The 21,186-nt window shown below is 42.0% G+C and overlaps 1 protein-coding gene across 1 annotated transcript; it reads right to left on the reverse strand.

Moving 5' to 3' along the window:
* Window positions 1–18,492: 18,492 nt before the first annotated feature.
* LOC122478051 (ferritin heavy chain-like) lies at window positions 18,493–19,383 on the reverse strand. Its single transcript, XM_043571709.1, has one exon. It carries the CDS (start codon window positions 19,207–19,209, stop codon window positions 18,661–18,663), a length of 549 nt encoding a protein of 182 aa, XP_043427644.1. The 5' UTR covers window positions 19,210–19,383; the 3' UTR covers window positions 18,493–18,660.
* Window positions 19,384–21,186: the final 1,803 nt, after the last annotated feature.

Genomic DNA, 21,186 nt, shown 5'->3' on the forward strand with positions numbered 1-21,186 from the left:
CAGGCGCCCCAAAACAGGATTATTTTTACAACACAGTAGATAGCCAAGAATAATGACATTAAAAAATGTTTATTTGGGGCGCCTGGTGGCTCAGTTGGTTAAGCGTCCAACTTCAGCTCAGGTCATGATCTCACGGTCCGTGGGTTTGAGCCCCGTGTCAGGCTCTGTGCTGACAGCTCAGACCTTGGACCCTGCTTTGGATTCTGTGTCTCCCTGTCTCTCTGCTCCTCCCCCACTCACGCTAAACATTTTTTAATGTTTATTTATTTTTGAGAGAGAGAGAGTCAGGGAGAGAAAGAGGGAGAAAGAGAATCCAAAGCAGGCTCCACATTCAGTGAAGAGCCTGATGTGGGGCTCTTTCTCACAATCATGAAATCATGACCTGAGCTAAAATCAAGAATTGGATGCTTAACCGACTAAGCCACCCAGGCACCCCAAGAATAATGACATTTTTTAACTTATTATAAACAAAATAGATTTTTTTAAGTGTTACATGCTAGGTGTCTTCACTCAAGACATCAACTTGCTTCTCTTAAAATGAAGCTGTCTCTAAAAAGTAAAAAAGGTATTCCATGAGAATCATGAGCATAAGCAATGCCTATCAATTCAGTTTTTAGAAAACGATGTTCCCCCTTCTGAGGGACACAAAAATACTAAAACATATGACCAAAAGAGCATTGAGAGATGGGAATGAGAGTGACAGTGAACTGGTAAAAACATTCAAACCATTGACATATTTCAGTAGGCACTGAAGAGCAGAATATATTGAGGAATATATAAATATATATGAGGAATATATAAATATAAAAATCATATGTTTATGATTCTGCCTGATATTCTCTCTCTCCTTCTCCCACTCCCCCCTCAAATAAAGAAGTTAAAAAAAAAAAAAAAGAAATCACATTTTCACTTACTTCATTCCAAGGCAGTAGTCAAAAAATAGAACCCTGGTGTTGATTACCTTGAGTCTGTACCAGCCATGAAAAATTGCTCCCAGCAAGGGGTACCACCTTGTCTTTCAGCTTGTCAGCTCTAACAACCAATATGTTTTATGCTCTTTTACTTTCTACATGATCTACCAACTATTTATATAAATTGAACATACATAATTTTTTAATGTAAATTGAACTTTACTTGTCTTTCACTTTAATTCTCTCTCTCCATTAGCCAGTTATCTGGATTCCATTCAGAATAGCTCTTCCATCCAATAAGCTGGGGAGATGGGATCTGCCTTAAGATGCTGACTCCCCTGAAAGAGCTCTTAAACAAGGTGGAACTGTGAAATCCTATGTACTATCTCTATCTTGAATGATGTAGCTTTCCATCATTCTTACTTAGTTTCCATAGATTTAAATAAATGCTTCTCACTTTGTTTTAAGTCCTTTGATGGATCTCTAGAGACTCTGAGTGATTGTCTATGCCAATTTCACCAGCTTAACATATGTCTCCCCAGGGGTAAGACTTCCCCAAACTTCTCATACTACCATTCTGGAAGTCCCACTTCCCTCAGAATCTGAAAGATGGTTATTTGAGATACTATTGGTAAGGCATCATTATTTATCTTCATCCATCAATTAACATATCACCAGATGCATGAGATGAAGTATAACTAATAGTGGGAGCATAACAAATCTCAACTGAGAACCAGTGAGTCTAGAATATAGTGATGCCAGTTAAGGTCAATAACGCTGACTGAAGGCACCACACTCAGTGACAATTAGAGCCTGCTGAGAAGTACACATGAAAAAAAAACACCATCTCTTGGGCAGCAGGTAACGTGTTGAAGGGTAGGGCATAAAGCAGTACATTTTTATTTGCTTAGCAGCTGCTTTGGTACAGCTACTTGTAATAGAAGTTGAGCCCTGAGAGGCACGAGATGATATAGATCAGACGTTTCTCAAACTTTAACTTGTACACAATCACTATGCATCCCGTTGGGGAGAACAGTAAGGGATGGTAACGACAGAGATGTGGGACAGATGCGGAGCTGATGAGGCAAACGAGACGTGGAAGGCTTTACTCTTCATAGTGGAGCACCAGTTACTTGTGACTTCTCAAGGGGTCTACAAGTTTAATAACTCAAAACTGTACAGTTCTGGGTGTGCGGGGGGGGGTACAGTCTTTTCATCAAATGGTGCTGGGAAAACTGGATATCCACATGAAAAGAATGAAGCTAGACCCATACCTTACATCATAGTAAAAAAAAATGAATCAAAGACCTAAACATAAGTGCTAAAACTACAAAACTCAGTAGAAAACATAAAGGGAGGCTTCATGACACTGGATATCTTAGATAGGACACCAAGCTCAGGCAAGAAAAGAAAAAATATATAAATTGAGATTAAAAGCTTTTGTCCATCAAAGGACATTATCAAGAGAATGAAAAGGCAACTGATAGAATGGGAGGAAATATTTACAAATCATATATCTAATAAGGGATTGATATCCATAATATATAATGAACCCCTAAAACTCAACAACACAAACAACCCAATTTAAAAATAGGCAAAGAACTTAAATAGACATTTCACAAAAGAAGATAAAAAATGGCTAATAAGGACATCAAAACCTACTCAGATTTCACTAATTACTAAGGAAATGCAAATCGAAACTACAGTGAGATACCACTCTCATCGGTTAGGACGATTATCATAAAAAAAAAAAAGAAAAGAAGTGTTGGTGAAGATGTGAAGAAATTGGAACCCTTGTGCACTGCTGGTGTGAAAGTAAAATGGCAAGTTGCTGTGGAAAACGGGACAGTAGTTTCTCCAAAAACTAAAAATTGAATTGCCATATGATACAGCAATTCCACCTCTGGGTATATAACCAAAATAATTAAAAATAGAGACTTGAACACATATTTGTATCCCAGTGTTCAAAGCAGTAATATTCACAATGGCCAAAAGATGGAAATAACCCGCATGTCCACGGACAGGTGAATGGTTAAACAAAATGTAGTATATAAATGCAATAGTCCCCCTTTATCAGTACTTTCGCTTTCCACCTTTTCAGTTACCTGTGGTCAACCCCAGCTCAGAAAGGAGATGATGCTCCTGAGAAATCAGCAGGCCAGCATTAGCCTAAAGCTATGTCACAATGCCCATGTCATTCATTCACTTCTCTTCATCTCATCAGGTAGGCGTTTCATATCACCTAACATCATCACAGGAAGATGGTGAGTATAATGTAATATATTTTGAGAGAGACCACATTCACGTAACTTTTATTACAGTATATTGTTATAATTGTTCTATTATTGTTAACCTCTTACTGTGCCTAATTTATAAATTAAACTTTATCTTAGGTAGATATGTGTAGGAAAGAGGAAAGTATACGTAGGGTCTTGCACTAACCATGGTTTCAGGAGTCTTGGACTCGAATCACCCCTCAGATAAGGGAGGTCTAGTATACAATGGAATCTTTTTCAGCGTTAAAAAGGAATGAAATTCGGATACATGCTACAACATGGAAGAACTTAAAAACATTATGCTAAGTGAAATAAACCAGACACAGAAGACGAATACTATATGATTACACTTGTATGAGATACAAGAGAGGGAGGTCCCATTTTTAGAGCGCCAGCCAGGGGATGGGGCACTTTCCAGGCACCAGCCTCTGGGTTCAGAGAAGGAAACTGGCCCTGCAAGGGGCAGGGCCAGGCGCGCTCCAGCCCATCTTGCCTGGAGCAAGAGCCTGAGGCCAAGGCCCAGGTGCAGCCGCCTCTCCCCCAGGACCACGGCCTCCTGCAGCCCAGGGGCGGAGCGGGCGCCGGCAGAGCGCGGCGCGGGGCTGGCGGCGAAGGTCCGCGGCGGAATCGCCGTAGCTGCCGCTGCCGAAGACCCCCACCCGGGCCGGCAGCCCCCGCAGACCCACCTTCCCGGTGCGCGGCGGCTCCGCTGCTTCCCTCCAGAGGAGGTCGGGCTCCCCGCTCTCCGGACCCGCCTGGCGACCTCGCCTCCGGCGGAGCGGGCGGCCGCGGCGCCCGGGGCATGGCTTCGGCGGGCAGCGGCATGGAGGAGGTGCGCGTGTCGGTGCTGACCCCGCTGAAGCTGGTCGGGCTGGTGTGCATCTTCCTGGCGCTGTGTCTGGACCTGGGGGCCGTGCTGAGCCCGGCCTGGGTCACGGCCGACCACCAGTACTACCTGTCCCTGTGGGAGTCCTGCCGGAAACCCGCCAGCTTGGACATCTGGCACTGCGAGTCCACGCTCAGCAGCGGTGAGGGCCCGGCGCGCCGCGACCCCTGCCTCCCGCCCCGCACCTCCCCGCGCCCCACTGCCCGGACGGCCACCGCCTCTCCGCCCCTCCCCAACCTTCTGGGTCCCCTACCCTTGTCCGCCCCGCTCCAGCCTGCCCCTTCGGGGACCCTGGGGCTGCAGCCGCCTCCCTGATGGCCACCCCTCGCCTCTCCTCCGTCCGGGCCGCCAGACCCAATGCGACGTCCCACGCCCTCTCCGTCCTCCCGTGGCCATTCCTTGGGCTCTGGAGTAACACGTATGCTATTTGGGGTCATTGTTATTTATCATTTAAGGCGAGAACCGTGTGGCTGTGTTAAAAACGCAACGCCTTCAACACTCTCTTTAAAAAAAAAAAAAAAAAAAAAAAGACCAGCATAAACGCCCCAACTCCGCCGAGACGCTGTGGGTTCTCTGCTCGCTCTTCCCCACTCTATTCTCCCTCCACTCTCAAGGAGGAATTTGCCCGAGTTTACCTCTTCGTGCCCACGTTTCTGCCAGCTCTACTCCACTTTGTCTGGGTTTTCCCCAAGGAGTTGCGGTTTGGGTTTTATTTCCTTAAATTTTTGAGGGATGTGGAAAGTTGGAAGACAGGCGTAATTTCCTTTCCTTTTTTGGTGACACGTCGTTGGTTGTGAGTTGCCCTTCTTTCTTGCCCTGTCCAGATACCTCCTCTCTCCTCCATACCTTTCTTTCTCTTCAAGAACCGTTTACAAAAGCCTGGAACCTTTATAGTGTATTCAGCCAACACTAAAAACTGCAAACATCTCTACTGTGGCAGCTCCTAAGACAGACTTGGTTCTTGGAGTGGACACAAAGTGCTATAAAGGATATTATTAGAATGATTTTTGAGTGTAACTATTAGATAATATTGCAACCATGTTAATTTTCATGATTTGATCATTGATAGTGGTTTAGTAATTTTTTAAGGAAATACACAGTGAAGTTTTCAGGAATAGAGAGGCAAGATATAGGCAGCTTACTAGAAAAGGGGGTGGGGAAGGGAGAGAAAACAAAGCAAATGTGGGAAAATGTAATTGGTGAATATGAGTAAGGGGCATTTTTTGTATTCTTACAGTTTTCCTGTAAATTTTAAATTATTTACATTTTTAAGTTCAAAATAGTACTGTTCACTGGTATTAAGTTCTTTCACACAGTGCATTTTGAACAAGTAACTTGCCTTTCCTATAAAGGAGATTGATAAATTAGGAGGAAAAGTCATTACCTTTGGGAAAACTGTAGAATATCTAAAACTTAAAACTTATATTCATTGAAAAAAACACAATATGAAGAACCAGATTTTATGTATGTTTTAGAAACATGAGCCATATTGTACTTGAAACATTTCGTGATATTTGGTATAGATAGTGAAGGTTCTAAATAACATTTAGGTCACATTTACAAATGGCACTTTATTCTCTTTAGAGTACATAATAATTTAGGATTGGTCTAAGAATATGGCTACTTTAAGACCAAGCCAGTTGTGTTAAAACACACACATACAGGGGCACCTGGGTGGCTCAGTTGGTTGAGCGTCCGACTTCGGCTCAGGTCATGATCTCATGGTTCGTGGGTTTGAGCCCCACGTCGGGCTCTGTGCTGACAGCTCAGAACCTGGAGTCTGCTTCAGATTCTGTGTCTCCCTCTCTCTCTGCCCCTCCCCTGCTCTCTCGCTCTGTCTCTCTCTCTCTGTCCCTCTCAAAAGTAAATAAACATTAAAAAACATTTGTTACAAATAATAAAAATCTTTTACTTGTAGTACAAAAGAAAAGACATATCTATTTTTGAACTCAACTCCCTTCCCCACTTTAAGAAAAACCCCTCTTTACCACTCTTTACTCTAGAGGGCATGCTCTTCCAGGAGAGCAGGGCTGGAAATGCAAACGGCAGTGGTGTAAATTCTGTGGAACTGCTCTGCACTTGGAAATTACATTACCAGAGGTAGCCAGCATATAAAGATCCATTCCCGTGCACCGACCTTGAAAATTACACTGGGTGCTAAACAAGTGATGTTAGATGTGCTAGAACACAACTGAGTACGTCTGATGGCACATTCCTGCCAACCATCGGCGTTTTAAATATAGTAATAGCGATTCCACTGCTTATACTCACTGTTGTAAGTGAATTACCTCCCGGGCATTCTGCTGTTGCACAGCAGCAACCAAATCAAAATGCAGTCTCCAGACTACCAGTCTTTGTCCCTCTAAATAAACCTAAATAAAGCTGCAACTGACCTAGCAACATAAACCCCAGAGAACCCCTGCTTGTATGAAGGGAAGGGATGACAAAATAGCATCAAGAAATTAAGATAAATTTGGCCATAATTCATTCCAAGGAACACTAATTATTTCGTTCTAAATTCACTTAAGGTAAATATATTGTGACTCTTGAACATATCTATCCCCATCCCACTCTGCTTCTGAAAAAAGGAAATGATTCTTCATGATATATAGAGATATTGCATACAAACAGTGCACACCCAAGATATCCTGTACAATAAAAAGGCAATAGCTGCACCACACACACACACACGCTCACTCATGGGGAATTGTTTTTATTTTTCCATACAAGTAAATTTAAGCTATAATTCAATTCATATTTCCAAAAATTCTTCCTACTTTGGAGGCATATATATAATACCACCAGAATTTAGTCTCTGTTAATGTAAACAGCTTAGAAAATTTCTTAATCTTCTAAGTTTAGAAAAGCTACATTATATACATTTCAAAAATTTTTTAAGTTTGAATTTTCCAAATAATTTTTTAAAGTATTCTTTTTCCAAAGAAAATACTGAAGTAAATGAAAAACAAAAAGTGAGTCCTTGTTTTTTTAATGGCTGTGATAACAATGAATTTAAATTTTACTTCACTATAGAAATGTATATTTCGTGTAATAGAAAATATAAATTTTTCACCTAGTATTTTTTAAGTATCCAAATTAGAATCAACTAGATGGCACTTGTACATGGTAACAGTGGTAGGCCCACAGTGACTGTTTCCATCTTTCCACACTTCATTAGTGAAGCCATCTAGAAAACTGACTGTCAGCATGGCTGAGTAAGAGATTCAGCTAATTTTCTTTCCAAAAAGCAATGCTAAACTGGAAAAATTGTAAAAAATAACTATTTTAGTACTATGGAAATTGACCAAAAGCATACAACAAATTGCGAATGTTTATTCAAGAAAAACAGTGGAGGGGTGCCTCAGTTGATTGAGCATCCAACTCTTGATTTTGGCTGAGGTCATGATCTCAAGGTTCGTGGGTTTGAGCTCTGCATCAGGCTCTACTCTGGCAGTATGGAGTTTGCTTGGGATTCTCTCTCTATCCCTATCTCTCTGCCCCTCCCCACTGCACTCATGCTCTCTCTCTCTCAAAATAAATAAATAAACTTAAAAAAGGGGGGGGGAGTGAAAATCTGTGGCATTTATAGCCTGAACTCCTGTTCTGCCTCCTTGTCTCTTGCTCTGTTGTATAGTAGTTCTACTAGGATACAGCAGGCCATGAGGATCAATGGCCTGGATGATGGACAGAGGTTTTTTGATTTACACTGTGGAAAAAATCTAAGCTCAGGGGTGATATTAAAAACAATAGCTGGGGCACCTGGGTGGCTCAGTCTGTTAAGCATCTGACTCTTGGTTTCTGCTCAGGTCACGATCTCACAGTTCATGAGTTTGAGCCCCACAGTGGGCTCTGTACTGACAGTGCAGAGCCTACTTTGGATTCTGTCTCTCCCTATCTGCTTGGCCTCTCCCCCACTTGTACTCTCTCTTTCTCAAAATAAATAAACTTAAAAAAAAAATAGCTAACTTCATGGCAAACAGCTGAGGAAGACCAACATCACAGCTAACCTAGGGTTGCAGTATGGGTTGGTGTGAATTATAGATAGGAAAATCAAGCATAAATTTAACAGAGAGATCTGGCAACAAGGCAGCCATCATAGACTTTAATAAGCCACCACATGGCTCAGCTGTTCTGGAAGGCTATGTACATCTGCAAGGCTGCAAGGGTGTGTGCACTATCAGGAAGACCAGAGAAAGGCCTAGTTAGCTACTTGTCTCTGGTTGAATGTGAGGCCTTGCATACCAAGGAAGTAAAAGCCATAGCAGACTTGTAAACTTACTGAACCTTAGTGCATTCCCCAATTTATGTTTGCAGATCCATCAACAAAGGCTGAAAGTCTTACTGGCTCAGGTTATGTTATGGACTGAATGTTTCTCTATCCCTCCAAAATTGAAATGTTAAAGCCCCAACCCCCAGTGTGACTGCATTTGGAGATAAGACCTTTATGGAGGTAATAAAGCTATAGGATTAGTTCCCTTATGAGAAGAGACACCTTTCCACCACATGAGAACACAGCAAGAAGGCTGTCATCTATAAGCCAAGAGAAGAGGCCTCAATGAAACTTACCTTGCTAGCATCTTGATCTTAGAGTTCCCAGCCTTCAGAACTGTGAGCACTGCAGAATGGTGGTTTTGTCTAAGCTATCAGTTGATGTTCTACCACATGAGCCAGCCACGTGCCCCTCAAGTAAAGTGAAGTAGATTGTGATAACATACATATTGTGCTCCCTAGAGAAATCACTAAAAAATAACTTTAAAACATAAGGGGAAAAAAACGAATTAAAATGGTACAGTGGAGAATATCTATTTCATACAAATGAAAGGAGTATAGGAAGAACAGGAAAACACAAAAGACAGGAAATACATAGCAAACATAGCAATATGGCAGATATAAATCAGCCATATCAATAATAACATTAAAAGTAAATAGATTAAACTCTCCAATCAAAAGAAAGACAGTGTCACAATGGATAAAAAAGAATATCCAACTCTATACTGTCTACACAGGATACGAATTATATTGAAACAAATGGTTTGAAAGTAAAAAGAGAGAAGATAGAATATACAAACAGTGAGCAAAGGAGAGCAGCAGCGGCTATACTAATATCAGGAAAAAAATATGCATGAAGACACAAATTCTTACTAGAGGCAAAGAGGGATGTTTTATAGTGATAAAAAATTCAAATCATTGGGAAGAGATAACATTATAAATGTACATGTTCATAACCAGAAAACCTCAAATACATGAAACAAAACTGACAGAACCAAAGGATGAAACAGTAAGACAGAAATAGTTGGAGATTGCAATTCCCACTTTCGATAATGTATAGAACAACTAGGAAGAGAAGCAACAAAGAAGTAGAAGACTTTACTAAAACTCCTAACCAATTAGGCCTAACAAAAATCTGTAGAACACTCCACCCAGCAACAGCTGAATACTTCTTCCCAAGCACTCATGAAATATTCTCCAGATTACAGTATATTCTAAGATGAGCCTCAATGCATTTAAAAGGATTGAAATCAAAGAATGTTTTTTGACCAAAATGGAACAAAATTAGAAATCAATAACAGAAGCCAATTTGGAAAATTTACACGTATGTGGAAATTAAACAACACACTTCTATGGGGCACCTGGGTGGCTCAGTCGGTTAAGTGTCCGACCTCGGCTCAAGTCACGATCTCACAGTTCATGAGTTCAAGCCCCACATCAGGCTCTGTGCTGACAGCTCAGAGTTTGAAGCATGCTTCACATTCTGTGTCTCCCTCTCTCTCTGCACCATCCCCACTTGTGCTCTGTCTCTCTCTGTCTCAAAAATGAATAAACATTAAAAAAAAACTTTTTTTAAACCACACTTCTAAATAACCAATGGGTCAAAGAGATCATGTGGGAAGTTAGAAAATACTTTGAGATGAATGACAAAGAAACACAGCATACCAAAAATTATGGGATGCAGCAAATGCAGTGATGAGAGAGAAATGTATAGTTGCAAATGGTTACATTAAAAAATATATATCCCAAATAACTTAACATTCCAAATTTTTTTTTAAAAAAATGAGAAAGATCAGAGCCGAATAAACCCAAAGCAGGCAGAACTAAGAAAATGTTAAAGATTAGAGCAGAAGTAAAAGCAATGTTGGACAGGAAAACAATAGAGAAAACAAGTGAAATCAAGTGGAGTTCTTTTAACAATCAATAAAATTGACAACATGTAGCTAGACTGACCAAGAAAAAATGAGAAAAGACAGATTATTAAAATCAGGAATGTAAGAAGGACATCACTGCCTCACTTATAGAAGCAAAAGGGGAATACAGTAAAACCATGGTTTGCTCGCATAATTTGTTCCGGAAGCATGCTTGTAATCCAAAGCACTTGTACATCAAAGAGAATTTCCCCATAAGAAATAATGGCCAGATGATTCATTCTACAACCCAAAAATATTCATAATAAAAATGATTACAGAGGCTCCTGGGTGGCTCAGCCGGTTGAACGTCCGACTTCGACTCAGGTCATGATCTCATGGTTTGTGGGTTCGAGCCCCACATCGGGCTTTGTGCTGACAGCTCTGAGCCTGGAGCCTGCTTCACGTTCTGCGTCTCCCCCTCTCTCTGCCCCTCCCCCACTCACGCTCTGTCTCAAAAATAAATAAACTTAAAAAATGATTACTGTAATATAATACAAAATAATAAAATACAAAATATAAAGAAAAACAAATTAACCTTCACTTACCTTTGAAAACTTTCGTGACTGGTGTGAGGGAGACAAGAGAGAGGAGGGTTATTGTGTAGTACAGCTTTCACTATCCCTAAAGGAATCACTGCTATCTATTGGCTCAGTGGAACCTTTTTGTTTTCATGCACCTTTAATAAGAAACCCATCCAATGGACCCAGGCTTTTGCCTCCTTTCCAGGCTTTCTTGGAAATGTGACATTGCATTGACCTTGAACAGATTAATGGCTTGCACTGCTACAGCCTTATTCAGGTGGTGCTTTTCTACAAAATTTTGCACTGTTTCCCACATTTTACACATCTCCCTAATCTCATTTGAAATGAGGGATTCCTCTGCCTTTTTCTCCTTCTCCTCTGCAGACGAGATCTCCTCCATAACCTCTTGCTGTTGCTCACAATGCAGATCCATCAGTTTGTCGGTGGTCAGCTCCTGGCCATGTTCCTCCACCAGCTCTTGAATGTTGTCCTCATTCACCTCCAGTCCCGTGGTCTTCCTCAAGGACACAATTTCATTGACAAGTGGCAGCTCCTGTTCATGAGCAAGCCCCTCTAAGTCATGTCCAAGAATGCAATCAGGCCAGTTTTCCCCAAGCAGAATTGAGGGTTCTCTTGGTGATCCCATCCCGGGCTTCATTGATGATCTTGAGGCAGTTCACAATACGGAAGTGATTTTTCCAAAACTCTCAGAGGGTAAGGTTTGTTCCTTCAGTGACCTGAAAGCATCGCTAAAATAGTGCTTTGGTGTTTTAGAGTTTGAAATGACCTGATCCATGGGCTGGAGGATTGGAGTGGTGTAGGGAGGAAGGAACTTGACCTTAATGAGCTCAAGTTCCTCCCGTAAGTCATCCTCAAAGCCTGGACGATGAGCAGGTGCATTATCCGTAACCAGCCAGGCTTTGAGTGGCAGACTCTTTTCTAAAAGGTATTTCTTCACTGCAGGACTGAAGACCTCATTGATCCACTCAACAAACAAGATACAAGTGACCCAAGCTTGCTGTTGGACCTCCACATAACATTTAATTGGCTTTTCTGCACCTTGCATTTCTCGAAGGCTCATGAATTCTCAGAATGTTACATGAGCAGGGGCTTGCCTTTGAAATCCCCACTTGCATTAGTGCAAAATAAGAGGGTCAGATGGTCTTTCATGGGCTTGTGACCAGGCATTGCATTCTCTTCTTCTGTAATGTAGGTCCTCTTTGGCATCTTTTTCTAAAAAAGCCGCATTTCATCACAGTTAACATCTTGTTCCATCAGGTAACAGTCGGAAACCATGAGCTTCTGGAAGTTGGTAGCAAATGCCTCAGCTGCCTTAGCATCTGAACTCGCAGCCTCTCTGTGCCTCACAACCACACGGATGCCACTTCTCCTATTCAAGTTATCAAACCATCCCCTGCTTTCCTTGAAGCCTTCTTCGTTTTCTGTTGACGTACCCGGCAGTTTACTTATGAGGTCAAGTGTACAAGGCCCTTGCCTTCTCACAAATAAAGTTCTCAGTCACGGTATCACTTGCTAGTTCTTCTGATTTATCCAAACATCTTTACCTACATCTTTCAGAACACGTGGCCATTGCTTTGATATTCTTGTGACTCCTTTTGATGCATCTAGAACCCTTATTCTTTCTTCTTTAATGTTGTGCATATGGTCGACGTAGACTTCTTATAAAATCTTGCAATTTCAGCCACTCTCTTGCCTCATTTGTACTTCTTGATTTCCTTCTTAACTTCCACTGTAATCATCTCCTTCTTACTGCCTTTCTTTTCAACCTTTTCTGAATGGGAGCGATTGTATACACTTGCATGGATGTTGACTACAGTACAGTATTAATAAACTCTTGTCATAGACTGTATTTAATGTAACTGGCAATAAGGCAGCAGAGGAAAGTGTCTATATCTGCAGGCAGCCTGACCTGGAATGAAGCAAAGCATTCCTGAGCTTACTCTTGTATGGAAAAGCAAATGACTATCCATAGGTGCTTTGAAGTGACAAAAAATATACCAGTTCCAGTTGTGGGCACCTTCCAACATTCTGAAAAATCACTGATTTCTGTTAAACACTGTGGCTTGAGACCAACCATCTGAGCATGGGAGACGATCCGCCACAATCCCACAGCAAGAGAGAGAGACAAGAACCATTGGTTTAATTGTGATCATGTGACATTGAGTCAGGTACTACTCATATTATAAGACATCACTTGTTTATCAAGTTAAAATTTATTAGAAATGTTTGCTTGTCTTGTGGAATACTCACAGAACAACTTACTCAGAATGCAGGGTTTTACTGTACTTTGAACCAGAACTAGATCTGCCACCTAGATGAAATAGAAAACTTCCTAGAAGATACAAACTACAGAAACTGACTCCAGAAGAACTAGAATATTTGAATAGACCTATGTAATTAGCAAAGTGATTAAATTAGTAATTTTAAAACTTTTCACAGTCAAAAGCCCAGGCTTTTTGATTTCACTGGTGAATTTCATCAGATATTTAAAGAATTCATACCTATTCTTCACAAGTTCTTCTGAAAAACAGAAGAGGGAATATTTCCACATTCTATGAGGCCAATGCTATCATGAGAGCAGAACCACACAGAAGTATCATAAGAAAACTACAGATCCATATCCTTTATGAGTATAGATGCAAAAATGTGAATTTGGCTTGTGGGCCATAGTTAGACAACCCATGCTATAAAACAAATTAATTTGTGATAAAACAGCAAAATAGATAAAAATGTGTACATGGGTGTGTGTGAGATCACTAATTCTTGATGCAATAATTGCTGTTGAACACTCCGATATCACCTCACGCCAGTCAGAGTGGCCAAAATGAACAAATCAAGAGACTTAGATGCTGGAGAGGATGTGGAAAAATGGGAACCCTCTTGCACTGTTGGTGGGAATGCAAACTGGTGCAGCCACTCTGGAAAACAGTGTGGAGGTTCCTCCAAAAATTAAAAATAGACCTACCCTATGACCCAGCAGTAACACTGCTAGGAATTTACCCAAGGGATACAGGAGTACTGATGCATGGGGCACTTGTACCCCAATGTTTATAGCAGCACTCTCAACAATAGCCAAATTGTGGAAAGAGCCTAAATGTCCATCAACTGATGAATGGATAAAGAAATTGTGGTTTACATACACAATGGAGTACTACGTGGCAATGAGAAAGAACGAAATATGGCCCTTTGTAGCAACGTGGATGGAACTGGAGAGTGTTTATGCTAAGTGAAATAAGCCATACAGACAAAGACAGATACCATATGATTTCACTCTTATGTGGATCTTGAGAAACTTAACAGAAACCCATGGGGGAGGGGAAGGGAAAAAAAAAAAGAGGTTAGAGTGGGAGAGAGCCAAAGCATAAGAGACTCTTAAAAACTGAGAACAAACTGAGGGTTGATGGGGGGTGGGAGGGAGGGGAGGGTGCGTGATGGGTATTGAAGAGGGCATCTTTTGGGATGAGCACTGGGTGTTGTATGGAAACCAATTTTACAATAAATTTCATATATTAAAAAAAATTGCTGTTGAAGTTAGAGTACATTTTTAGTGTGATTGGTCCTGCACTTGCATGATTATATGACTGAGTCATGTAAATTGAGGCATTATTATTGTCCAGCTGCCCAGGTGATACCTCAGGGCAGCCATGTTTGAGTACCAGGATGTTAATTAAACCAGTGCTTCTCAGACTTCAGTATGCATATTCATCACTTGGGATCTTGTTAAGACATGGATTCTGATTCAGTAGTTTTGGAATAGGGCTTCACATTTTGCATTTGTAACAAGTGTTCAAGTGAGGCTGATGTTTCTGGTTCCTAGACCATATTTTGAGTAGCAAGGTGCTCGCACCGGTTTTCATAGCTTGGGATGTCTAGGTCCTGCCCCAAGGGACTCTGGTGTATATGGTCTTCGATGTGGCCTGTGCCTCAAGATTTGTAAAAGCTCCACAGGTGACTCTAATGGCAGAAAAACTTAAGAACCTCTGTTCTACAGTTCATGGTGTTATTATAAATTTTAATTTTTATATTATCAGTATCCCTAATATGGTTCTTTTTCCCATTTCTTACCCCATTCCACACCTCTTTGTGTCAAAACATCCCTACATATGGGGGGAATCAGAGTGAGAGTTCTCTGTCCTTTTGCTCTTATCCATCTCTGAGGAGTGATAAGTAGTTCAGGCAGAAAGAAGTTCAAGACGGAAATCAGGCAACCTGGATTTGGGAAGAATAAGCAAATCATGTTCTAGAAGGCAATTTAAAAGGAAAGCCGGCTTGGGGCGCCTGGGTGGCTCAGTTGGTTAAGCCTCCGACTTTGGCTCAGGTCATGATCTCATGGTTTGTGAGTTTGAGCCCTGCATGGGGCTCTGTGCTGACAGCTCAGAGCCTGGAGCCTGCTTTGGATTTGTGTCTCCCTCTCTCTGTGCCACTCCCTCACTCACGCTCTGTCTCTCTCTGTCTCTCAAAAATTAAATGTTAAAAAAATTAAGAAAAAAAAAGGAAAGCCGATTTAGACAAAATAGGATTACCACAGAAAGTTGTGGTAGTAAAACTCACTCCCAGGCCTGAGCTAGGGGCAGTATAAACACAAATCATCCTTGCTGAGTCCTGGCTGAACCTGAAGACCAAAGAAGCTACAGAGAATTGATTTTTCCCCCCTTCTCAATATGCAAGGTGACAGAGTTGGCTAAAATGTGAGAGAGATTCCCAGGAGCAAAGTATAGACATGCAATCTTTTCCACAAAGCATAAAACACACAAAGGAACTTATAAGTGAGTGAAAGATGATGATAAATATCGTGGTGGTGGTGATGATGATGATTGTGATGTAGATAAATATGGCTAACACATAAAGTACTTACACTGTGCCAGGCACTGTTTTAAGAGATTTACATATGTTAACTTATTTAATCTTCACAGCAACCCAGTGGAATTGACCCTTTTAATATCCTTATTTTAAGTGTGGAGAAACTGAGGCACAGAGAAATTCAATAAAATATCCAAGTTCACCCAACATGAGTGGCTAAGCTGAGATATGAACCCAGGCCATCTGAGGTTAAGAAACCGTTACAACAAACTGACTCTCCAGAATAGGAGAGTAAGAAGGATCCTGAGCAAACTGATGGTTTTAAACACACAAAAAGATGCTTGCTGTTTGCTTCCTCATGTCTATGGGAGGGGTACCTGTTAAAGTATGTAAGTAAATAGGTAAAATCTAACACAAACCCAGAGAGAGGAGAGGTCCTCAAAGTAGGCAGAGAAAGAAATAGTGAAAAGACCAAGTATGACTAGGAAAAATAAAAGTCGTAATAACATTTTCTGGAAAGTAAACTCAAAGGGCCATAATCCTCATTCTTAAGAAAGTATTAAAGCACAGTCATGGGAAAATGTGAAAGCAGATTACTGCTTAGGTAAACATGTTCATATTTTACTAATACTTCAAAGCTGTCTATTAGCTTTAAAGAGATTCAAGCTACCCATGTGTCTTTGAACATAGGATACAAAATCCATAAATTTAAAATTTTGATCTTTGTAAACTACACATGGTGCAGAAGAAACAAAATGTTTTGGGTCTTTTTTTCCCCAGACATGGATGACCTTAAAGTTTACATGGCTACAGATTTCATCCGGTCAGAGAGTGGACTGAGAGAGGGGAGGACTTTTTAAAGGGAAGCAGAAAAAAAGTCCATAGAGACTAGCTCTGTCATTTCCTTGAGAAATATTTTTACTGTGAAATAATTTCTTTCTACCAATAGCCATGAAGATAAGGTAATAGGCCACCTCCTCTCCACATCTTGAAAAGAGAAACCAGAAACCACACTAGGGTCAGAAACAGGCTGATTTGGGGACACTGGGTATGGGCACAGATGGTCACAGTGTGCAATGAGATAATAGTCAAGGTGGGACCAGCGGCCCTCTGGATGTTTGAATATCTCAACCCATCCTCTAATGGTAGCTGCACTGGGCATGGGGCTGGCTGGCTGTGCCACACTCTCTATACTCTGTTTCTGGTGAGCTTATCTGGTCCCATGACCTCAACACCATCTGTATGTGATGTCACCTATGTGTGTATTTCCAAACCTGACATCCCACCTGAGCTCCAGATTCATTCTTCTGACCCCTTGCATGACAGTTCCACTTGCATATCTAATAGGCATCTCAGATTTTACGTGACATGCCTTCCCCACCCCTCGTGTTCCCCAGAAAGCATCCTCAGATTAATAAATAGCATTACTATCAAGTCAGGTGTTCAAGTACAAATAGAAGAACCTAGATAATTTCCCCCATTTCTCATTTGTCACCTCTGGTGTATAAGCACATCTTGTTGATTCATCCAAATCCAACTAGAATTTGTCCATGTCGCTTCATTGCCTCAGCCACCACCTCAGTTTAAGCCACCAATGTCTCTCATTGGACTAGCTACAAATATCTCCTGACTGGCCTCCCAGCTTCAACTCTCCCCCACACTCTGCATTCCTCAAAGCAGCCAGACTCACTGGATTAACATTTAGGGGGATTTATTCTACTTCATAATCAATATGACAAATTTGACCTTCAACCTTGACCTTGTAGTTTTTCACCATTCTAGTGAGATAATTTGGGGTTTTGTATACTGCTGTTATTTTATTTTAAATTTTTTTTCAACGTTTATTTATTTTTGGGACAGAGAGAGACAGAGCATGAACGGGGGAGGGGCAGAGAGAGAGGGAGACACAGAATCGGAAACAGGCTCCAGGCTCTGAGCCATCAGCCCAGAGCCTGACGCGGGGCTCGAACTCACGGACCACGAGATCGTGACCTGGCTGAAGTCGGATGCTTAACCGACTGCGCCACCCAGGCGCCCCTACTGCTGTTATTTTAATGGAAGAAAGGGTACAATTGAAGGAGGAAACTGTATTCAGATATTTTGTAAGGGCAATATGCACATCCAGCATGGTGACCTAGGGAGTCACTCCCCTGTATATGGGAAACCAGCCTAACACTCAGTTCAGCTGTCACTGTTGCCCAGGGTAGCTCGTCAAAGAAATATTCTGCCATTTCTGCTTCCAGGGCCCCCATGTTGGTACCTAGCAGCAACATATTTTAGTAAACTAAATGTTTTCAAGTGAAGTTGAAGATTCCCTTTAATACCAGTCTAATCCCATTCTTCACTTCTTTCTTAGGGACAACCACTATGGTGAATTCTATACCGTGTTCTTTTATACTTTTACCATACATATGCACCCATTGACACCAGGACCCCAGACCAGCCACCTCACCTCACCCCATCTCACCCCATCCCACCCCACACCCCACCTCACCCTATCCACTCCATCCCATCCCATCCAATCCCACTCCCACCTCACCCCACCCCGTACCTCACCCCATCTCACCCCATCTGATCCCACCCCCCACCTCACCCATCCACCCCATCCCACTCCACTCCCTACTTCACCCCATCCCACCCCATCCAATCCCACCCCCCACTTCACCCTTCCACCCCATCCCACCCCCCCACCACCACCACACACCACCAATCCCACACTGTTTATAAAGAGAAGATTGATTTGTGTTTTCCAGGGTTCCATGGAATACTTTCTCCCTCCTTCTTCAAAGATCCTGAGCTGCATACTGATGGGGTTGGGTGGGTGGAGAGACTCCTGAATACCTGTTTTAAAACTTAAAAGGTGTGAGATTTGCACACGAATCAACAAGACCTTTATTTAGGAACCAAATAACTTTATTGAAACAAAATAACTTTATTTATTTATGGAAAACTGGAAGAAGAAACTGGAACGTTTTGCAAGCGCAATACTGCAAAATGCATGCTCGGCATGGTGACCAGGGGAAGTCACCATGCCCCCTGTGGCTATGGGAAGGCAGTCCCAACTCAGTTCTTGTCGCTGTTGCCCAGGGTGAGCTTGTCAAAGAGGTACTCTGCCAAGCCGTCTTCCAGGGCCTCCATCTTGCGCAGGCTGGTGATGTAGCCCCCCAGCTCTTTGATGACCTTGACTTGCTCATGCAGGCAGTTGGTCTCCAGGAAGCTGCACAGGTGGGCGTCGTTCTTGACGGTGGCCAGCTGGTGCAGGTCGAGCAGGCTCTGGTTCACGGTCTTCCCCAGATGAAAGGCGCACTCCATGGCCTTCAGGCCGCTCTCCCAGTTGTCGCGGTTAGGCTTCATGATGTTGTGGAGGCGGATGCGGCCCCCACGCTGGTTCTGCAGCTGCATCAGCTTCTCGACACGCTTCTTCTCGTCGTGGGACTGGCGCAGGAAGAACTTGGAGAAATTCCCCAGGGCCACGTCGGCGCGGTCGAAATAGAAAGCCATGGACAGGTACGCGTAGGAGGCGTAGAGCTCCAGGTTGATCTGGCAGTTGATGGCGGCCTCGCACTGCGGGTGGTAGTTCTGGCGCACTTGAGAGGACGGCGCGGTGGCCATGGCTGGCGGCGCTGGCACCAAGACGAGGGCGAAGGCGGCTCAGAAGCGAGGGCTGCGGGGTGGGCAGCAGCAGGGCCACAGGTGGCGGTGTCCTCAGAGACTGCCCGGCGAGAGTGAAGAGAGAGGCGGGAGGAAGGTAGGCTCAGTGCCAGGCAACGGCTCTGCGATAGGGCCAATAGGTGGAATCCGTTACGGGGAAGTGGTGGGGGCGGGGTGGGGAGGAAAGATCCGTTATGTGGGGGTGGGGGAGAAGGAAGTGAAGGATGGAAGAAGGGGGCGGGTCACGAGTGCTGTGTTCAGGTTCTATCAGAGCCTGGGAAGACAGGGAAATGGCTGAGCACCTGGCTTCTAATGAGTTTTTAATTTTGCATTAATTTTTCTAGTTTGCAAGAACTTTATTTTATTCTCAAATTGTTGTCTTCTATAGCAGCCTTTTTTTATTTTATGAAGTAATTTTCTTCCCTTAAAATAATTTTGAGAATATGAATTTGAATGTTTTGGTGAATTATTTTCTTCTTTGCCCTGTATTATATCTGAGCTTTTTTGTTTGTTTTTCACAAATATTTCTGTTAGGTTATCATGATTTTCTCTTTTACCTTTGTCAAATACCTGCCAAACCTTGGTTTACTTATATTTAGGAATAAATGACTTGTTTGACTAGCCTAGGTAATTAGCAAGGATCTGATCTATAGTATACTTCTTAGAATGGAAGGGCAGGGTGTGTCAATTGTTCGGCGATTTTGTCCTTCTTGAGTACAAAGCATGAAACTTGGATAGTGACCCTCCCTGTTAGTAAAATAAATGTAATTTTGACATTGGAAGGGTAATGTTTTTTCCTTCTGGGTAGATGTGTCCTTTTGTTTCTCTTCTGTGAAGTCTGCAGTTATCTTAAGCTCATTCACTGTCTTGGGAGATTAAACATGTCAGATGCCACAGGTGCTTACTTCCCATTGTAAGAGTGGGGGAGAGTCAGAGCAGGGCAGGACAAATACCTCTGCTGTTCACACTAGCTCCTTCATCTCACAGCTGACCCAGAAGCCTCAACAGTGCTACAATTTCATTTACTCTGGTGTTAGAGTTTCTCTGAATGTGACCGGGTTGTCTACTGCAGCTGGTGCAACTTCTCTGAGTTGGCCAGTCTGATAGCCTCTTACCATGTTTTTCCAGAATTCCTCACAATATCTGGTCTCCTAATGACACCCTTTCTACTGTGTGTGAGTGTGTGTGTAGATAATCTTTGTGTTCAGTTCACCACCATGATTCAATTATCTTTTTACTAAACTATTTATAAATGAAAACTATACTTTGTTTAGTATAAACTACAAAGTTCCCTCTGTAGCAACCATTGGTATTATTTGTGATATCAGTAGGAGAAAAAGAATGAAAAAAAAAAGAAATGATACTTCTGTTAAGAAAAATCAGAGAGTTAAGAAACTTTAGAAACCTATTCCTTAGTAGCACATTTTTTTCAAGTGCACATAGACTATTTACTAACACCATATTCTAGACCACAACACATATCTCAATAAATACAAAATTACTCATATCATGAAAGGTATGTTCTCTGATCACAGTAAAACTGAATTAGAACTCGTTAACATAAAAATATCTGAAAAACACTTAAGTATTCAGAAGTTGATAATATGTTTCCAAACAACCCTGAGGGTCAAAGAAGAGATCAAAGGGAAATTAGAAATTATTTGGATTGAATGAAAACAAAAAATAGCATATCGATATTTGTGAGATGTAGCTAAAGCAGTGTTTGCATGTTAATTTTTGAAAGCTTTAAAAAATTCTTATTTCAGAAAAGAAGAAAGGTCTCAAATCCGTTATTTAACCTTCCACCTTAAAAAGAAGAAGGAACTCCCAGGTGGCTCAGTCTGTTGAGCAACCAACTCTTGATTTCGGCTCAGGTCATGATCCCAGGGTTGTAGGGTTGAGCCCTGTGTTGGGCTCCATGCTGCACGTGGAACCTGC

The sequence above is a fragment of the Prionailurus bengalensis genome, chromosome X (assembly GCF_016509475.1).
Source record: "Prionailurus bengalensis isolate Pbe53 chromosome X, Fcat_Pben_1.1_paternal_pri, whole genome shotgun sequence".
NCBI lineage: Eukaryota > Metazoa > Chordata > Mammalia > Carnivora > Felidae > Prionailurus > Prionailurus bengalensis.

Coding starts and splice junctions, on each gene's coding strand:
- LOC122478051 (XM_043571709.1), bottom strand. CDS start 19,209: ATGGCCACCGCGCCGTCCTCTCAAGTGCGCCAGAACTACCACCCGCAG.